General features: G+C 39.3%; 1 protein-coding gene across 3 annotated transcripts in view; it reads left to right on the top strand.

Annotated features, from left to right (window-relative positions):
- The window catches only part of tle2 (TLE family member 2, transcriptional corepressor), a 43,320-nt gene that overhangs the window by 9,265 nt on the left and 16,220 nt on the right, over positions 1-17,835 (top strand). For 2 of the 3 annotated variants that reach the window (XR_010000288.1, XM_062960400.1), the window contains 4 exons: positions 1,479-1,644; positions 12,413-12,429; positions 13,744-13,845; positions 16,788-16,832. Coding sequence is in view for 2 of the 3 variants with exons in the window: in XM_062960400.1 (XP_062816470.1) it covers positions 1,479-1,644; positions 12,413-12,429; positions 13,744-13,845; positions 16,788-16,832 (330 nt within the window). In the remaining variant the exon portion in view is untranslated. The remainder of the gene's footprint in view (positions 1-1,478; positions 1,645-12,412; positions 12,430-13,743; positions 13,846-16,787; positions 16,833-17,835) is intronic. The other variant, XM_062960399.1, reaches the window with a different exon arrangement.

Here is a 17,835-nt window from a genome sequence, read left to right as displayed (position 1 = left end):
TGTTGAGTGCAATTCAATCGTGGATTAAGAAGCGGTTAGCCTTACAAAAAGCCTGGATTTTGGCTTATTAGTGGCTTAGTTAAGTCCAGAGTAGACTCTCAATTAACCGGAACTCTCAAGCAACCGGCAAAAATGTGTAGATTGTGTATCAAGAAATGATACCAAAAAGATAATTAAAATTCAAATCAAAGAAATAATATTTTAAATTTATTATTATAATATTTAGTATTATTATTATTACCCGCAGGAACTCCTCAGCAAGCTAGAGTCCAAAAGTGGCAGGCTAAATAATAATACATCAATACAGTGTTACATAGAGTTTAAGCTTGCTTTAGTTTGCTTATCATGACTGAAAGTCCATAAATAATCAAAATTAATCTTTAAATTTATCATTATAATATTTAGTATTATAATTCGCAGGAACTCCTCAGCAAGGAAGAGTCCAAAAGTGGCAGGCTAAATAATAATACATTAATATAGTGTTGCATTAAGTTTGTCTTAGTTTGCTTGTCATGACTGAAATTCAATAAATAATCAAAATTAAAACCAAAGAAATAATCTTTAAATGTATTATTATAATATTTATTATTATTATTAAATAATAATACATCAATACAGTGTTACATGAAGTTTAAGCTTGCCATAGTTTGCTTGTCATGACTGAAATTCAATAAATAATCAAAATTAATCTTTAAATTTATCATTATAATATTTAGTATTATTACTCGCAGGAAGTCCTCAGCAAGCAAGAGTCCAAAAGTGGCAGGCTAAATAATAATACATCAATACAGTGTCACATAAAGCTTAAGCTTGTCTTAGTTTGCTTATCATGACTGAAATTCAAAAAATAATTAAAATTGAAATCAAAGAAATATTATTTTCAATTATTATTATTATTATTATTATTATTATTAAATACTAATAATAATACATCAATACAGTGTTACATAAAGTTTAAGCTTGCCTTAGTTTGCTTATCATGACTGAAATTTAAAAAAATAATTTAAAATAAAATCAAAGAAATAATATTTAAATTTATTATTATAATATTTAGTATTTCCTCAGCAAGCCAGAGTCCAAAAGTGGCAGGTTAAATAATAATACATCAATACATAAAGTTTGTCTTAGTTTGCTTATCATGACTGAAATTCAATAAGTAATCAAAATCAATCCTTAAATATATCATTATAATATTTAGTGTTATTATTATTACTCGCAGGAACTCCTCAGCAAGCAAGAGTCCAAAAGTGGCAGGCTAAATAATAATACATCAATACATAAAGTTTGTCTTAGTTTGCTTATCATGACTGTAATGACTTGAAAGGCATTCTATCCCTAGTATTTAGGGTCGGATTTGGGATCGAGCATTTCCCGGCTCCCATAGTGGTATCAAAGTGGGTTAATGTGGCTGGTGTAGACGCAGCCTAAAGGGTCTGGAAGGCTTGGATCCATGATTTGGGGGTCTCCTTTGTCTCCAGCAGCAGCAGCTCCAGCACCTCTCCCATCACGCCCCGCCGATCCCGTTGGCCCCACATCCTTCGGGGTCTGCGTCGGGACTTCTAGCGCTCTCGGGGGTCTTGACGGCTCAGGCGGCCATCGGGGCCAAGGACGAAAGAGGGCCGCCGGACGCCGAGAACCACCGAGGTAAGGAAAGGGACCCCCAAAGACCATCCAGTCCTGCTTCTGATTGAATTTTGTCAAGGAACTTTCCATGCAATGTTTTGTTGTGCCAGCTGTCTAGTTTGTAGTGCGGTTTTCTTGTACTGATTCCGCTCTAGTTTGTAGTGCGGTTTTCTTGTACCGATTCTGCTCTAGTTTGTAGTGCGGTTTTCTTGTACCGATTCTGCTCTAGTTTGTAGTGCGGTTTTCTTGGACTGATTCTGCTCTAGTTTGTAGTTTGGTTTTCTTGTACTGATTCTGCTCTAGTTTGTAGTGCGGTTTTCTTGTACTGATTCTGCTCTAGTTTGTAGTGCGGTTTTCTTGTATTGATTCTGCTCTAGTTTGTAGTGCGGTTTTCTTGTATTGATTCTGCTCTAGTTTGTAGTGCGGTTTTCTTGTATTGATTCTGCTCTAGTTTGTAGTGCGGTTTTGTTGTATTGATTCTGCTCTAGTTTGTAGTGCGGTTTTCTTGTATTGATTCTGCTCTAGTTTTCAGTGCGGTTTTCTTGTATTGATTCTGCTCTAGTTTGTAGTGCGGTTTTCTTGCACTGATTCTGCTCTAGTTTGTAGTGCGGTTTTCTTGTATTGATTCTGCTCTAGTTTGTAGTGCGGTTTTCTTGTACCGATTCTGCTCTAGTTTGTAGTGCGGTTCTCTTGGACTGATTCTGCTCTAGTTTGTAGTGCGGTTCTCTTGTACCGATTCTGCTCTAGTTTGTAGTGCGGTTCTCTTGGACTGATTCTGCTCTAGTTTGTAGTGCGGTTCTCTTGGACTGATTCTGCTCTAGTTTGTAGTGCGGTTCTCTTGGACTGATTCTGCTCTAGTTTGTAGTGCGGTTCTCTTGGACTGATTCTGCTCTAGTTTGTAGTGCGGTTCTCTTGTACCGATTCTGCTCTAGTTTGTAGTGCGGTTCTCTTGTACTGATTCTGCTCTAGTTTGTAGTGCGGTTCTCTTGGACTGATTCTGCTCTAGTTTGTAGTGCGGTTCTCTTGTACCGATTCTGCTCTAGTTTGTAGTGCGGTTCTCTTGGACTGATTCTGCTCTAGTTTGTAGTGCGGTTTTCTTGTACTGATTCCGCTCTAGTTTGTAATGCGGTTTTCTTGTACTGATTCCGCTCTAGTTTGTAGTGCGGTTTTCTTGTACTGATTCCGCTCTAGTTTGTAGTGCGGTTTTCTTGTATTGATTCTGCTCTAGTTTGCAGTGCGGTTTTCTTGTATTGATTCTGCTCTAGTTTGTAGTGCGGTTTTCTTGTATTGATTCTGCTCTAGTTTGCAGTGCGGTTTTCTTGTATTGATTCTGCTCTAGTTTGTAGTGCGGTTTTCTTCTATTGATTCTGCTCTAGTTTGTAGTGCGGTTCTCTTGTACCGATTCTGCTCTAGTTTGTAGTGCGGTTTTCTTGTACTGATTCCGCTCTAGTTTGTAATGCGGTTTTCTTGTACTGATTCCGCTCTAGTTTGTAGTGCGGTTTTCTTGTACTGATTCCGCTCTAGTTTGTAGTGCGGTTTTCTTGTACTGATTCCGCTCTAGTTTGTAGTGCGGTTCTCTTGGACTGATTCTGCTCTAGTTTGTAGTGCGGTTCTCTTGGACTGATTCCGCTCTAGTTTGTAGTGCGGTTCTCTTGTACCGATTCTGCTCTAGTTTGTAGTGCGGTTCTCTTGGACTGATTCTGCTCTAGTTTGTAGTGCGGTTCTCTTGGACCGATTCTGCTCTAGTTTGTAGTGCGGTTTTCTTGTACTGATTCCGCTCTAGTTTGTAGTGCGGTTTTCTTGTACTGATTCCGCTCTAGTTTGTAGTGCGGTTCTCTTGTACCGATTCTGCTCTAGTTTGTAATGCGGTTTTCTTGTACTGATTCCGCTCTAGTTTGTAATGCGGTTTTCTTGTATTGATTCTGCTCTAGTTTGTAGTGCGGTTCTCTTGGACTGATTCTGCTCTAGTTTGTAGTGCGGTTCTCTTGGACTGATTCTGCCCTAGTTTGTAGTGCGGTTCTCTTGTACCGATTCTGCTCTAGTTTGTAGTGCGGTTCTCTTGGACTGATTCTGCTCTAGTTTGTAGTGCGGTTCTCTTGTACCGATTCTGCTCTAGTTTGTAGTGCGGTTTTCTTGTACTGATTCCGCTCTAGTTTGTAGTGCGGTTTTCTTGTACTGATTCCGCTCTAGTTTGTAGTGCGGTTTTCTTGTACTGATTCCGCTCTAGTTTGTAGTGCGGTTTTCTTGTATTGATTCTGCTCTAGTTTGTAGTGCGGTTCTCTTGGACTGATTCTGCTCTAGTTTGTAGTGCGGTTCTCTTGGACTGATTCTGCTCTAGTTTGTAGTGCGGTTCTCTTGTAAAGATTCTGCTCTAGTTTGTAGTGCGGTTCTCTTGGACTGATTCTGCTCTAGTTTGTAGTGCGGTTCTCTTGTACCGATTCTGCTCTAGTTTGTAGTGCGGTTTTCTTGTACTGATTCCGCTCTAGTTTGTAATGCGGTTTTCTTGTACTGATTCCGCTCTAGTTTGTAGTGCGGTTTTCTTGTACTGATTCCGCTCTAGTTTGTAGTGCGGTTTTCTTGTATTGATTCTGCTCTAGTTTGTAGTGCGGTTCTCTTGGACTGATTCTGCTCTAGTTTGTAGTGCGGTTCTCTTGGACTGATTCCGCTCTAGTTTGTAGTGCGGTTCTCTTGTACCGATTCTGCTCTAGTTTGTAGTGCGGTTCTCTTGGACTGATTCTGCTCTAGTTTGTAGTGCGGTTCTCTTGTACCGATTCTGCTCTAGTTTGTAGTGCGGTTTTCTTGTACTGATTCCGCTCTAGTTTGTAATGGGGTTTTCTTGTACTGATTCCGCTCTAGTTTGTAGTGCGGTTTTCTTGTACTGATTCCGCTCTAGTTTGTAATGCGGTTTTCTTGTATTGATTCTGCTCTAGTTTGTAGTGCGGTTCTCTTGGACTGATTCTGCTCTAGTTTGTAGTGCGGTTCTCTTGGACTGATTCTGCCCTAGTTTGTAGTGCGGTTCTCTTGTACCGATTCTGCTCTAGTTTGTAGTGCGGTTCTCTTGGACTGATTCTGCTCTAGTTTGTAGTGCGGTTCTCTTGTACCGATTCTGCTCTAGTTTGTAGTGCGGTTTTCTTGTACTGATTCCGCTCTAGTTTGTAGTGCGGTTTTCTTGTACTGATTCTGCTCTAGTTTGTAGTGCGGTTTTCTTGTACTGATTCCGCTCTAGTTTGTAGTGCGGTTTTCTTGTATTGATTCTGCTCTAGTTTGTAGTGCGGTTCTCTTGGACTGATTCTGCTCTAGTTTGTAGTGCGGTTCTTTGGACTGATTCTGCTCTAGTTTGTAGTGCGGTTCTCTTGGACTGATTCTGCTCTAGTTTGTAGTGCGGTTTTCTTGTACTGATTCCGCTCTAGTTTGTAATGCGGTTTTCTTGTACTGATTCCGCTCTAGTTTGTAGTGCGGTTTTCTTGTACTGATTCCGCTCTAGTTTGTAGTGCGGTTTTCTTGTATTGATTCTGCTCTAGTTTGTAGTGCGGTTCTCTTGGACTGATTCTGCTCTAGTTTGTAGTGCGGTTCTCTTGGACTGATTCCGCTCTAGTTTGTAGTGCGGTTCTCTTGTACTGATTCCGCTCTAGTTTGTAGTGCGGTTTTCTTGTACTGATTCCGCTCTAGTTTGTAGTGCGGTTTTCTTGTACTGATTCCGCTCTAGTTTGTAGTGCGGTTTTCTTGTATTGATTCTGCTCTAGTTTGTAGTGCGGTTCTCTTGGACTGATTCTGCTCTAGTTTGTAGTGCGGTTCTCTTGGACTGATTCTGCTCTAGTTTGTAGTGCGGTTCTCTTGTAAAGATTCTGCTCTAGTTTGTAGTGCGGTTCTCTTGGACTGATTCTGCTCTAGTTTGTAGTGCGGTTCTCTTGTACCGATTCTGCTCTAGTTTGTAGTGCGGTTTTCTTGTACTGATTCCGCTCTAGTTTGTAATGCGGTTTTCTTGTACTGATTCCGCTCTAGTTTGTAGTGCGGTTTTCTTGTACTGATTCCGCTCTAGTTTGTAGTGCGGTTTTCTTGTATTGATTCTGCTCTAGTTTGTAGTGCGGTTCTCTTGGACTGATTCTGCTCTAGTTTGTAGTGCGGTTCTCTTGGACTGATTCCGCTCTAGTTTGTAGTGCGGTTCTCTTGTACCGATTCTGCTCTAGTTTGTAGTGCGGTTCTCTTGGACTGATTCTGCTCTAGTTTGTAGTGCGGTTCTCTTGTACCGATTCTGCTCTAGTTTGTAGTGCGGTTTTCTTGTACTGATTCCGCTCTAGTTTGTAATGGGGTTTTCTTGTACTGATTCCGCTCTAGTTTGTAGTGCGGTTTTCTTGTACTGATTCCGCTCTAGTTTGTAATGCGGTTTTCTTGTATTGATTCTGCTCTAGTTTGTAGTGCGGTTCTCTTGGACTGATTCTGCTCTAGTTTGTAGTGCGGTTCTCTTGGACTGATTCTGCCCTAGTTTGTAGTGCGGTTCTCTTGTACCGATTCTGCTCTAGTTTGTAGTGCGGTTCTCTTGGACTGATTCTGCTCTAGTTTGTAGTGCGGTTCTCTTGTACCGATTCTGCTCTAGTTTGTAGTGCGGTTTTCTTGTACTGATTCCGCTCTAGTTTGTAGTGCGGTTTTCTTGTACTGATTCTGCTCTAGTTTGTAGTGCGGTTTTCTTGTACTGATTCCGCTCTAGTTTGTAGTGCGGTTTTCTTGTATTGATTCTGCTCTAGTTTGTAGTGCGGTTCTCTTGGACTGATTCTGCTCTAGTTTGTAGTGCGGTTCTTTGGACTGATTCTGCTCTAGTTTGTAGTGCGGTTCTCTTGGACTGATTCTGCTCTAGTTTGTAGTGCGGTTTTCTTGTACTGATTCCGCTCTAGTTTGTAATGCGGTTTTCTTGTACTGATTCCGCTCTAGTTTGTAGTGCGGTTTTCTTGTACTGATTCCGCTCTAGTTTGTAGTGCGGTTTTCTTGTATTGATTCTGCTCTAGTTTGTAGTGCGGTTCTCTTGGACTGATTCTGCTCTAGTTTGTAGTGCGGTTCTCTTGGACTGATTCCGCTCTAGTTTGTAGTGCGGTTCTCTTGTACCGATTCTGCTCTAGTTTGTAGTGCGGTTCTCTTGGACTGATTCTGCTCTAGTTTGTAGTGCGGTTCTCTTGGACCGATTCTGCTCTAGTTTGTAGTGCGGTTTTCTTGTACTGATTCCGCTCTAGTTTGTAATGGGGTTTTCTTGTACTGATTCCGCTCTAGTTTGTAGTGCGGTTTTCTTGTACTGATTCCGCTCTAGTTTGTAATGCGGTTTTCTTGTATTGATTCTGCTCTAGTTTGTAGTGCGGTTCTCTTGGACTGATTCTGCTCTAGTTTGTAGTGCGGTTCTCTTGGACTGATTCTGCCCTAGTTTGTAGTGCGGTTCTCTTGTACCGATTCTGCTCTAGTTTGTAGTGCGGTTCTCTTGGACTGATTCTGCTCTAGTTTGTAGTGCGGTTCTCTTGTACCGATTCTGCTCTAGTTTGTAGTGCGGTTTTCTTGTACTGATTCCGCTCTAGTTTGTAGTGCGGTTTTCTTGTACTGATTCCGCTCTAGTTTGTAGTGCGGTTTTCTTGTACTGATTCCGCTCTAGTTTGTAGTGCGGTTTTCTTGTATTGATTCTGCTCTAGTTTGTAGTGCGGTTCTCTTGGACTGATTCTGCTCTAGTTTGTAGTGCGGTTCTCTTGGACTGATTCTGCTCTAGTTTGTAGTGCGGTTCTCTTGTACAGATTCTGCTCTAGTTTGTAGTGCGGTTCTCTTGGACTGGTTCTGCTCTAGTTTGTAGTGCGGTTCTCTTGTACCGATTCTGCTCTAGTTTGTAGTGCGGTTTTCTTGTACTGATTCCGCTCTAGTTTGTAATGCGGTTTTCTTGTACTGATTCCGCTCTAGTTTGTAGTGCGGTTTTCTTGTACTGATTCCGCTCTAGTTTGTAGTGCGGTTTTCTTGTATTGATTCTGCTCTAGTTTGTAGTGCGGTTCTCTTGGACCGATTCTGCTCTAGTTTGTAGTGCGGTTCTCTTGGACTGATTCCGCTCTAGTTTGTAGTGCGGTTCTCTTGTACCGATTCTGCTCTAGTTTGTAGTGCGGTTCTCTTGGACTGATTCTGCTCTAGTTTGTAGTGCGGTTCTCTTGTACCGATTCTGCTCTAGTTTGTAGTGCGGTTTTCTTGTACTGATTCCGCTCTAGTTTGTAATGCGGTTTTCTTGTACTGATTCCGCTCTAGTTTGTAGTGCGGTTTTCTTGTACTGATTCCGCTCTAGTTTGTAGTGCGGTTTTCTTGTACTGATTCCGCTCTAGTTTGTAGTGCGGTTCTCTTGTACCGATTCTGCTCTAGTTTGTAATGCGGTTTTCTTGTACTGATTCCGCTCTAGTTTGTAATGCGGTTTTCTTGTATTGATTCTGCTCTAGTTTGTAGTGCGGTTCTCTTGGACTGATTCTGCTCTAGTTTGTAGTGCGGTTCTCTTGGACTGATTCTGCCCTAGTTTGTAGTGCGGTTCTCTTGTACCGATTCTGCTCTAGTTTGTAGTGCGGTTCTCTTGGACTGATTCTGCTCTAGTTTGTAGTGCGGTTCTCTTGTACCGATTCTGCTCTAGTTTGTAGTGCGGTTTTCTTGTACTGATTCCGCTCTAGTTTGTAGTGCGGTTTTCTTGTACTGATTCCGCTCTAGTTTGTAGTGCGGTTTTCTTGTACTGATTCCGCTCTAGTTTGTAGTGCGGTTTTCTTGTATTGATTCTGCTCTAGTTTGTAGTGCGGTTCTCTTGGACTGATTCTGCTCTAGTTTGTAGTGCGGTTCTCTTGGACTGATTCTGCTCTAGTTTGTAGTGCGGTTCTCTTGTAAAGATTCTGCTCTAGTTTGTAGTGCGGTTCTCTTGGACTGATTCTGCTCTAGTTTGTAGTGCGGTTCTCTTGTACCGATTCTGCTCTAGTTTGTAGTGCGGTTTTCTTGTACTGATTCCGCTCTAGTTTGTAATGCGGTTTTCTTGTACTGATTCCGCTCTAGTTTGTAGTGCGGTTTTCTTGTACTGATTCCGCTCTAGTTTGTAGTGCGGTTTTCTTGTATTGATTCTGCTCTAGTTTGTAGTGCGGTTCTCTTGGACTGATTCTGCTCTAGTTTGTAGTGCGGTTCTCTTGGACTGATTCCGCTCTAGTTTGTAGTGCGGTTCTCTTGTACCGATTCTGCTCTAGTTTGTAGTGCGGTTCTCTTGGACTGATTCTGCTCTAGTTTGTAGTGCGGTTCTCTTGTACCGATTCTGCTCTAGTTTGTAGTGCGGTTTTCTTGTACTGATTCCGCTCTAGTTTGTAATGGGGTTTTCTTGTACTGATTCCGCTCTAGTTTGTAGTGCGGTTTTCTTGTACTGATTCCGCTCTAGTTTGTAATGCGGTTTTCTTGTATTGATTCTGCTCTAGTTTGTAGTGCGGTTCTCTTGGACTGATTCTGCTCTAGTTTGTAGTGCGGTTCTCTTGGACTGATTCTGCCCTAGTTTGTAGTGCGGTTCTCTTGTACCGATTCTGCTCTAGTTTGTAGTGCGGTTCTCTTGGACTGATTCTGCTCTAGTTTGTAGTGCGGTTCTCTTGTACCGATTCTGCTCTAGTTTGTAGTGCGGTTTTCTTGTACTGATTCCGCTCTAGTTTGTAGTGCGGTTTTCTTGTACTGATTCTGCTCTAGTTTGTAGTGCGGTTTTCTTGTACTGATTCCGCTCTAGTTTGTAGTGCGGTTTTCTTGTATTGATTCTGCTCTAGTTTGTAGTGCGGTTCTCTTGGACTGATTCTGCTCTAGTTTGTAGTGCGGTTCTTTGGACTGATTCTGCTCTAGTTTGTAGTGCGGTTCTCTTGGACTGATTCTGCTCTAGTTTGTAGTGCGGTTTTCTTGTACTGATTCCGCTCTAGTTTGTAATGCGGTTTTCTTGTACTGATTCCGCTCTAGTTTGTAGTGCGGTTTTCTTGTACTGATTCCGCTCTAGTTTGTAGTGCGGTTTTCTTGTATTGATTCTGCTCTAGTTTGTAGTGCGGTTCTCTTGGACTGATTCTGCTCTAGTTTGTAGTGCGGTTCTCTTGGACTGATTCCGCTCTAGTTTGTAGTGCGGTTCTCTTGTACCGATTCTGCTCTAGTTTGTAGTGCGGTTCTCTTGGACTGATTCTGCTCTAGTTTGTAGTGCGGTTCTCTTGGACCGATTCTGCTCTAGTTTGTAGTGCGGTTTTCTTGTACTGATTCCGCTCTAGTTTGTAATGGGGTTTTCTTGTACTGATTCCGCTCTAGTTTGTAGTGCGGTTTTCTTGTACTGATTCCGCTCTAGTTTGTAATGCGGTTTTCTTGTATTGATTCTGCTCTAGTTTGTAGTGCGGTTCTCTTGGACTGATTCTGCTCTAGTTTGTAGTGCGGTTCTCTTGGACTGATTCTGCCCTAGTTTGTAGTGCGGTTCTCTTGTACCGATTCTGCTCTAGTTTGTAGTGCGGTTCTCTTGGACTGATTCTGCTCTAGTTTGTAGTGCGGTTCTCTTGTACCGATTCTGCTCTAGTTTGTAGTGCGGTTTTCTTGTACTGGTTCCGCTCTAGTTTGTAGTGCGGTTTTCTTGTACTGATTCCGCTCTAGTTTGTAGTGCGGTTTTCTTGTACTGATTCCGCTCTAGTTTGTAGTGCGGTTTTCTTGTATTGATTCTGCTCTAGTTTGTAGTGCGGTTCTCTTGGACTGATTCTGCTCTAGTTTGTAGTGCGGTTCTCTTGGACTGATTCTGCTCTAGTTTGTAGTGCGGTTCTCTTGTACAGATTCTGCTCTAGTTTGTAGTGCGGTTCTCTTGGACTGGTTCTGCTCTAGTTTGTAGTGCGGTTCTCTTGTACCGATTCTGCTCTAGTTTGTAGTGCGGTTTTCTTGTACTGATTCCGCTCTAGTTTGTAATGCGGTTTTCTTGTACTGATTCCGCTCTAGTTTGTAGTGCGGTTTTCTTGTACTGATTCCGCTCTAGTTTGTAGTGCGGTTTTCTTGTATTGATTCTGCTCTAGTTTGTAGTGCGGTTCTCTTGGACCGATTCTGCTCTAGTTTGTAGTGCGGTTCTCTTGGACTGATTCCGCTCTAGTTTGTAGTGCGGTTCTCTTGGACTGATTCTGCTCTAGTTTGTAGTGCGGTTCTCTTGTACCGATTCTGCTCTAGTTTGTAGTGCGGTTCTCTTGGACTGATTCTGCTCTAGTTTGTAGTGCGGTTCTCTTGTACCGATTCTGCTCTAGTTTGTAGTGCGGTTTTCTTGTACTGATTCCGCTCTAGTTTGTAATGCGGTTTTCTTGTACTGATTCCGCTCTAGTTTGTAGTGCGGTTTTCTTGTACTGATTCCGCTCTAGTTTGTAATGCGGTTTTCTTGTACTGATTCCGCTCTAGTTTGTAGTGCGGTTTTCTTGTACTGATTCCGCTCTAGTTTGTAGTGCGGTTTTCTTGTATTGATTCTGCTCTAGTTTGTAGTGCGGTTCTCTTGGACTGATTCTGCTCTAGTTTGTAGTGCGGTTCTCTTGGACTGATGCTGCTCTAGTTTGTAGTGCGGTTCTCTTGTACCGATTCTGCTCTAGTTTGTAGTGCGGTTCTCTTGTACCGATTCTGCTCTAGTTTGTAGTGCGGTTTTCTTGTACCGATTCTGCTCTAGTTTCTAGTGCGGTTTTCTTGTATTGGTTCTGCTCTAGTTTGTAGTGCGGTTCTCTTGGACTGATTCTGCTCTAGTTTGTAGTGCGGTTCTCTTGTACCGATTCTGCTCTAGTTTGTAGTGCGGTTCTCTTGGACTGATGCTGCTCTAGTTTGTAGTGCGGTTCTCTTGTACCGATTCTGCTCTAGTTTGTAGTGCGGTTCTCTTGTACCGATTCTGCTCTAGTTTGTAGTGCGGTTTTCTTGTACCGATTCTGCTCTAGTTTCTAGTGCGGTTTTCTTGTATTGGTTCTGCTCTAGTTTGTAGTGCGGTTCTCTTGGACTGATTCTGCTCTAGTTTGTAGTGCAGTTTTTCTTGTACTGATTCTGCTCTAGTTTGTAGTGCGGTTTTCTTGTACTGATTCTGCTCTAGTTTGTAGTGCGGTTCTCTTGGACTGATTCTGCTCTAGTTTGTAGTGCGGTTCTCTTGTACCGATTCTGCTCTAGTTTGTAGTGCGGTTCTCTTGTACCGATTCTGCTCTAGTTTGTAGTGCGGTTCTCTTGTACCGATTCTGCTCTAGTTTGTAGTGCGGTTTTCTTGTACCGATTCTGCTCTAGTTTCTAGTGCGGTTTTCTTGTACTGATTCTGCTCTAGTTTGTAGTGCGGTTTTCTTGTATTGGTTCTGCTCTAGTTTGTAGTGCGGTTTTCTTGTATTGATGCTGCTCTAGTTTGTAGTGTGGTTTTCTTGTACTGATTCTGCTCTAGTTTGTAGTGCGGTTTTCTTGTACTGGTTTTTTGTCTGCTGTGCTTTGAGGAGTTTCTGATTTTTGACTTCAATCCAAGCAGGTTCTTCCCTTTGCTTTACATCTTCTGCCAGGGCATGTTCTTCTTCTTTGACTGCTTGTTTTACTTGTAAGAGTCCTCTGCCACCAGATCTTCGAGGCAGATCTAGCCGGTCAACATCACTGCGAGGGTGCAGTGAATGATGATGATTATTATTAATTATTATATTATATTATATTATTATTATTATTATTATTATTATTATTAACATAGCACAATATAAGCATGATAAATTACTATATTTCTCTCTCTCTTTCCCCCTTTATAATAATAATTATTGGAACGGATTTGCTGTGATCGGCCTTCCAGAGCATCTTTCGAGTCGGGTGAGTTTTCGGAACCAAGGAATGAGTCCCTTATCATCACAGTTTTACTTATTATTATTATTATTATTATTATATACATAAATGCACTGGCTTAAATTGTGATTGTGTCCCTCAATTACAATTGGCCCTAGAGAACCCCGAATCACAGTAATAATATGAATAATATTATTATTAATATTTTATTTTTATTCTTAATATTTTATTATTATTAATAATAATTTTTGTTTATTATTATTATTATTATTCTCACCCCGAAGGGGACTCAGGGCAGCTTACAAGTTGTATGTACATACAATATATTATATTATTAGCATAGCACAATAGAAGCATGATATGTTACTATATTGTACTATATCACTATTTTATTAGTAATATTACATGTAATATAAATATACAATTATAATAGGGTATTATTATATTGCATTACATTATAATATCAATATTATATGTTTATACATTATTAGCATAGCACAATATAAGCATTATATATCACTATATTGTACTATATCACTATTTTGCAATATTATTAGTAATATTACATGTCATATAAATATACCATTATAATAGGGCATTATTGTTATTATAATTTTTTATTACATTATAATATTATCAATATTATATGTATATACAGTATATTATATTTGTATTACATTATAATATTATTATCAATATTATATGTATATACAATATATTATATTGTATTTGTATTACATTATAATATTATCAATATTCTATGTATATACAATATATTATATTTGTATTACATTATAATATTATTATCAATATAATATGTATATACAATTACATTATAATATTATTATCAATATAATATGTATATACAATATATTATATTATATAGGTCTACACTGCCATATAATGCAGTTTGAATGGCCTTGGACTGCTTTATATGGGTCTATGCTTTATTATTATTATTATTATTATTATTATTATTATTATTATTATTATATGGGTCTATGCTGACCATATAATTCAATTCGAACTGCATTGGTCTTCTATTTACTTCCAATGGCTGTATTTCAATATTAATATCAAGTCCATACAGAGTTTATGTGATAGCATAGTATGGGGCATAGTATTAATACAAACTCTCAAGCAACCAGAGATGACTCTCAGTTATCCGGAATCGAGTAACTGGTTAACTCAGGTTAACGGGTGCTGGTTAACTCAGAGTCAACTGTCTGTCATTGGATATAGGGGGCATTACATGAGTAAAGGGATTCAGAGAAACACCATCAAAACCCTCCCGACAGATGACCAAGCCGTGACGGTATTGTTCTGCCTTTCCTCCCAAAGAGCAATTCGGCTTCGCCTCCGGAGAGTCTGCAAGACGAGGAACCGGTGGAGAATCTGGGTTCAAAGCGCAAGCAAGACGCCAAGGAAGATGCTGCACATTATGTAATATTATTATTATTATTACTAATAATATAATAATTATTAATATTAAATATGATTAATTACGGCACTCGCCGTTGCACCTCAGCGCTGGTTTGCCTTGCTCTTAACACACACAGCAGAATTAAGCTTCCAAAATCAACATTGCTTTGTCTGAAATCTTTCCCTGTTTCTTTATTATTATTATTTATTCATTCCTCTGACCTTGAGTTCCCACACATTTACCAGCGATTCTAAAAGAACGTCTCAGACGATGAACTCTTTTTTTTTCCATATGATTTTTACTGAAAGATTTATTTAACAGAAGGTTTAAAAAATTGAATTGGGATAGGGTGGGGAAAGAAAAAAAAAAGAGGGAGAAGGAAGAAAGGGGTGTGTGTGTAGGGGTTTCTTGTCTTTATTATTATCATTATTATTATTATTATTATTATTTATTCATTCCTCTGACCTTGAGTTCCTACACATTTACCAGCGATTCTAAAAGAACGTCTCGGACGATGAACTCTTTTTTTTTTAATATGATTTTTATTGAAAGATTTATTTAACAGAAGGTAAAAAAAAATTGAATTGGGATAGGGTGGGGAAAGAAAGAAAAAAAAGAGGGAGAAGGAAGAAAGGTATGTGTGTGTAGGGTTTCTTGTCTTTATTATTATCATTATTATTATTATTATTATTATTATTATTATTATTATTTATTCATTCCTCTGACCTTGAGTTCCCACACATTTACCAGCGATTCTAAAAGAACGTCTCAGACGATGAACTCTTTTTTTTTCCATATGATTTTTACTGAAAGATTTATTTAACAGAAGGTTTAAAAAATTGAATTGGGATAGGGTGGGGAAAGAAAAAAAAAAGAGGGAGAAGGAAGAAAGGGGTGTGTGTGTAGGGGTTTCTTGTCTTTATTATTATCATTATTATTATTATTATTATTATTTATTCATTCCTCTGACCTTGAGTTCCTACACATTTACCAGCGATTCTAAAAGAACGTCTCGGACGATGAACTCTTTTTTTTTTAATATGATTTTTATTGAAAGATTTATTTAACAGAAGGTAAAAAAAAATTGAATTGGGATAGGGTGGGGAAAGAAAGAAAAAAAAGAGGGAGAAGGAAGAAAGGTATGTGTGTGTAGGGGTTTCTTGTCTTTATTATTATCATTATTATTATTATTATTATTATTATTATTATTATTATTATTTATTCATTCCTCTGACCTTGAGTTCCCACACATTTACCAGCGATTCTAAAACAACGTCTCCGACGATGAACTCTTTTTTTTTTAATATGATTTTTACTGAAAGATTTATTTAACAGAAGGTAAAAAAAATTGAATTGGGATAAGGTGGGGAAAGAAAGAAAGAAAGAAAAAAGAGGGAGAAGGATTTCCACTCTTCTCTTTTTTGTTGTCTTCCATTCTTTTGGTTTAGGTCTTGTCTTATTTTCCTTGTGCGGTTTTTCCTTATATTAATATTGGTATCTTTTCTTTTTTCGACCAGTCTTTGACTGGTTTCCAGTTGGTGGCAATTCTTGATTTATTTTCGGCCTTTGATAACAAGTAGGTTAAATGGTCCATGTTCAGAATGTCTACTATTTTTGTTATCTATTCGTTTTTGTCTGGGATGGTTTTTCGTTTCCATACTTTTGCGTATACTAGTCGTTAGATATGTGAAAATTTTATCTTCATTTTTTGACCATTCTAAGTTTACCATTCCCAATAGGAAGGATTCTGGCGCTAGTGGTAGATTTACTTTTAGGATTTTTTGGCAAGCGCTGTGTATTGTTTTCCAGTAGATTCTTGTCTTCTCGCACGTCCACCACATATGAAAATATGTTCCTTCAATTTTTACGCATTTCCAGCACTTATCATTTTTGTCCTTGGAATATTTTGCTATTCATTCTGGTGTCAAATGCCAGCGATACATCATTTCAAGCCAATTTTCTCGGAGATCATTTGCATAGGTGTATTTCAGTTTCTTTTCCCAAATTTGTTCCCATTCGCTGAGCATCATTGTTCTGCCGATATTTTTGGCCCATTTTATCATACATGGCTTAATGTATTCTGTTTCTGTACTCCATTCTAATAGGAATTTGTAAATCTTACTTATCGCTTTCTTCCCATTGAGTAGTACTTTGTCCCATGCTGTTTGTTTCACTCCGTTTGAAGATGGGACGATAAACTCCTAACCTTAACCTTGTATCCCTATCTAAAGAAGACTCCTCTGACTCGCTGCCAGAGCCGCCTGGGACTTGTTGATGTTCACTTTTTCCCCATTGAGTAGTACAGTAGAGTCTCACTTATCCAACACTCGCTTATTCAACGTTCTGGATTATCCAACGCATTTTTGTAGTCAATGTTTTCAATATATCATGATATTTTGGTGCTAATTTCATTCGGTGCTAATTACTACATAGCATTACTGTGTATTGAACTACTTTTACTGTCAAATTTGTTGTATAACATGATGTTTTGGTGCTTAATTTGTAAAATCATAACTTAATTTGGTGTTTAATAGGCTTCTCCTTAATCTCTCCTTGTTATCCAACATATTCGCTTATCCAACGTTCTGCCGGCCCGTTTATGTTGGATAAGTGAGACTCTACTGTACTTTGTCCCATGCTGTTTGTTTCTCTCCATTTGAAGATGGGACGATGAACTCTAACCTTAACCTTGTATCCCTATCTAAGGAAGACTCCTCTGACTCACTGCCAGAGCCACCTGGGACTTGTTGATGTTCTGAATCCTGTGAAAGCTCGCCCTTATCACTGATTCCTGATTCACTACAAGTCTGTTTATCAAAAACAGACTGTGCGCCACCCGCAGTTGCCTACTTGGCTTATAGTTTCAGCCGCCCCTGCCTGCAATGTCATTGGTTGGGTTGCCCAAAGGTTATGAATGGATTCCTCTGACGCTTTTCCTTCTTCTCAATCTCTGTTTCGGCAGGAAAGCGACGGAGAGAAGAGCGATTACAACCTGGTCGTGGACGAGGTTTGTGGGGAAGGTTTATTATTCCTTTCGACTTCCCCGGAGAGGGGGGAGGAAAAGAGAAATTAAATTATGCAAAAGGGAAATCCTGCATAATTCACTCAGGTTGCAAGGTTCGTGGAGGAATTGGGCTGAAAAGGAGAGCAATGCAAAGGGAGAAAGAAGGCCACACACAAAGGGACTGGAGTTAGATTTCTCACCCACTTTTATATTGTAATACTCTATAGTTTCACTTTTGTACAGTGTACTTCTTCTTCGTGGTCTCTGTGAAATATCATTATTCTTGTTGGTGTCTGAAAATTATTATTATTCATATTCCCTGTAAAATTATTGTTGTTGATCTCTGAATAGTCTTCCCTAGTGTTTAGGACTGTGTGATGTATATTATTATTATTATTATTATTATTATTATTATTATTATTATTATTATTATTATTATTATATTATCTTGTCGAAGGCTTTCATGGCTGGAATTACTGAGTTGCTGTGAGTTTTCCGGGCTGAGGATACCTATCCGTCAGTAGTGATTTATTGCAGCTGGCTACTAACAGTATGAATCTTATTACTGATTCATGGTATCTATGAAATTATTATTATTTTATTATGACACAGCAAACAAGATAGATATGCTGGATTTCATATCACAAATCCATTATTATTATTATTATTATTATTATTATTGACACAAAGACAAATTATGACAAAGCAAACGAGATATATATGCTGGATTTTGTATCACAAAATCACAAGTCGAGCACTTCCCAAGCATTTAGGACTGTGTGATTTGTGATGTATTGTTATTATTATTATTATTATTATTATTATTATTATTATTATTGTGTTGTCGAAGGCTTTCATGGCCGGAATCACTGGGTTGCTGTGAGTTTTCCAGGCTGAGGATGCCTGCCATAGATGTGGGTGAAACGTCAGGAGAGAATGCTTCTGGAACATGACCAGACAGCCCGGAAAACCCACAGCGATCCCGGCCATGAAAGCCTTCGACCAC

Source organism: Anolis carolinensis, unplaced genomic scaffold (assembly GCF_035594765.1).
Source record: "Anolis carolinensis isolate JA03-04 unplaced genomic scaffold, rAnoCar3.1.pri scaffold_7, whole genome shotgun sequence".
Lineage (NCBI taxonomy): Eukaryota > Metazoa > Chordata > Lepidosauria > Squamata > Dactyloidae > Anolis > Anolis carolinensis.
Note: the sequence above shows the minus strand (reverse complement) of the source record. Positions and strands in the feature narration are given on the sequence as shown.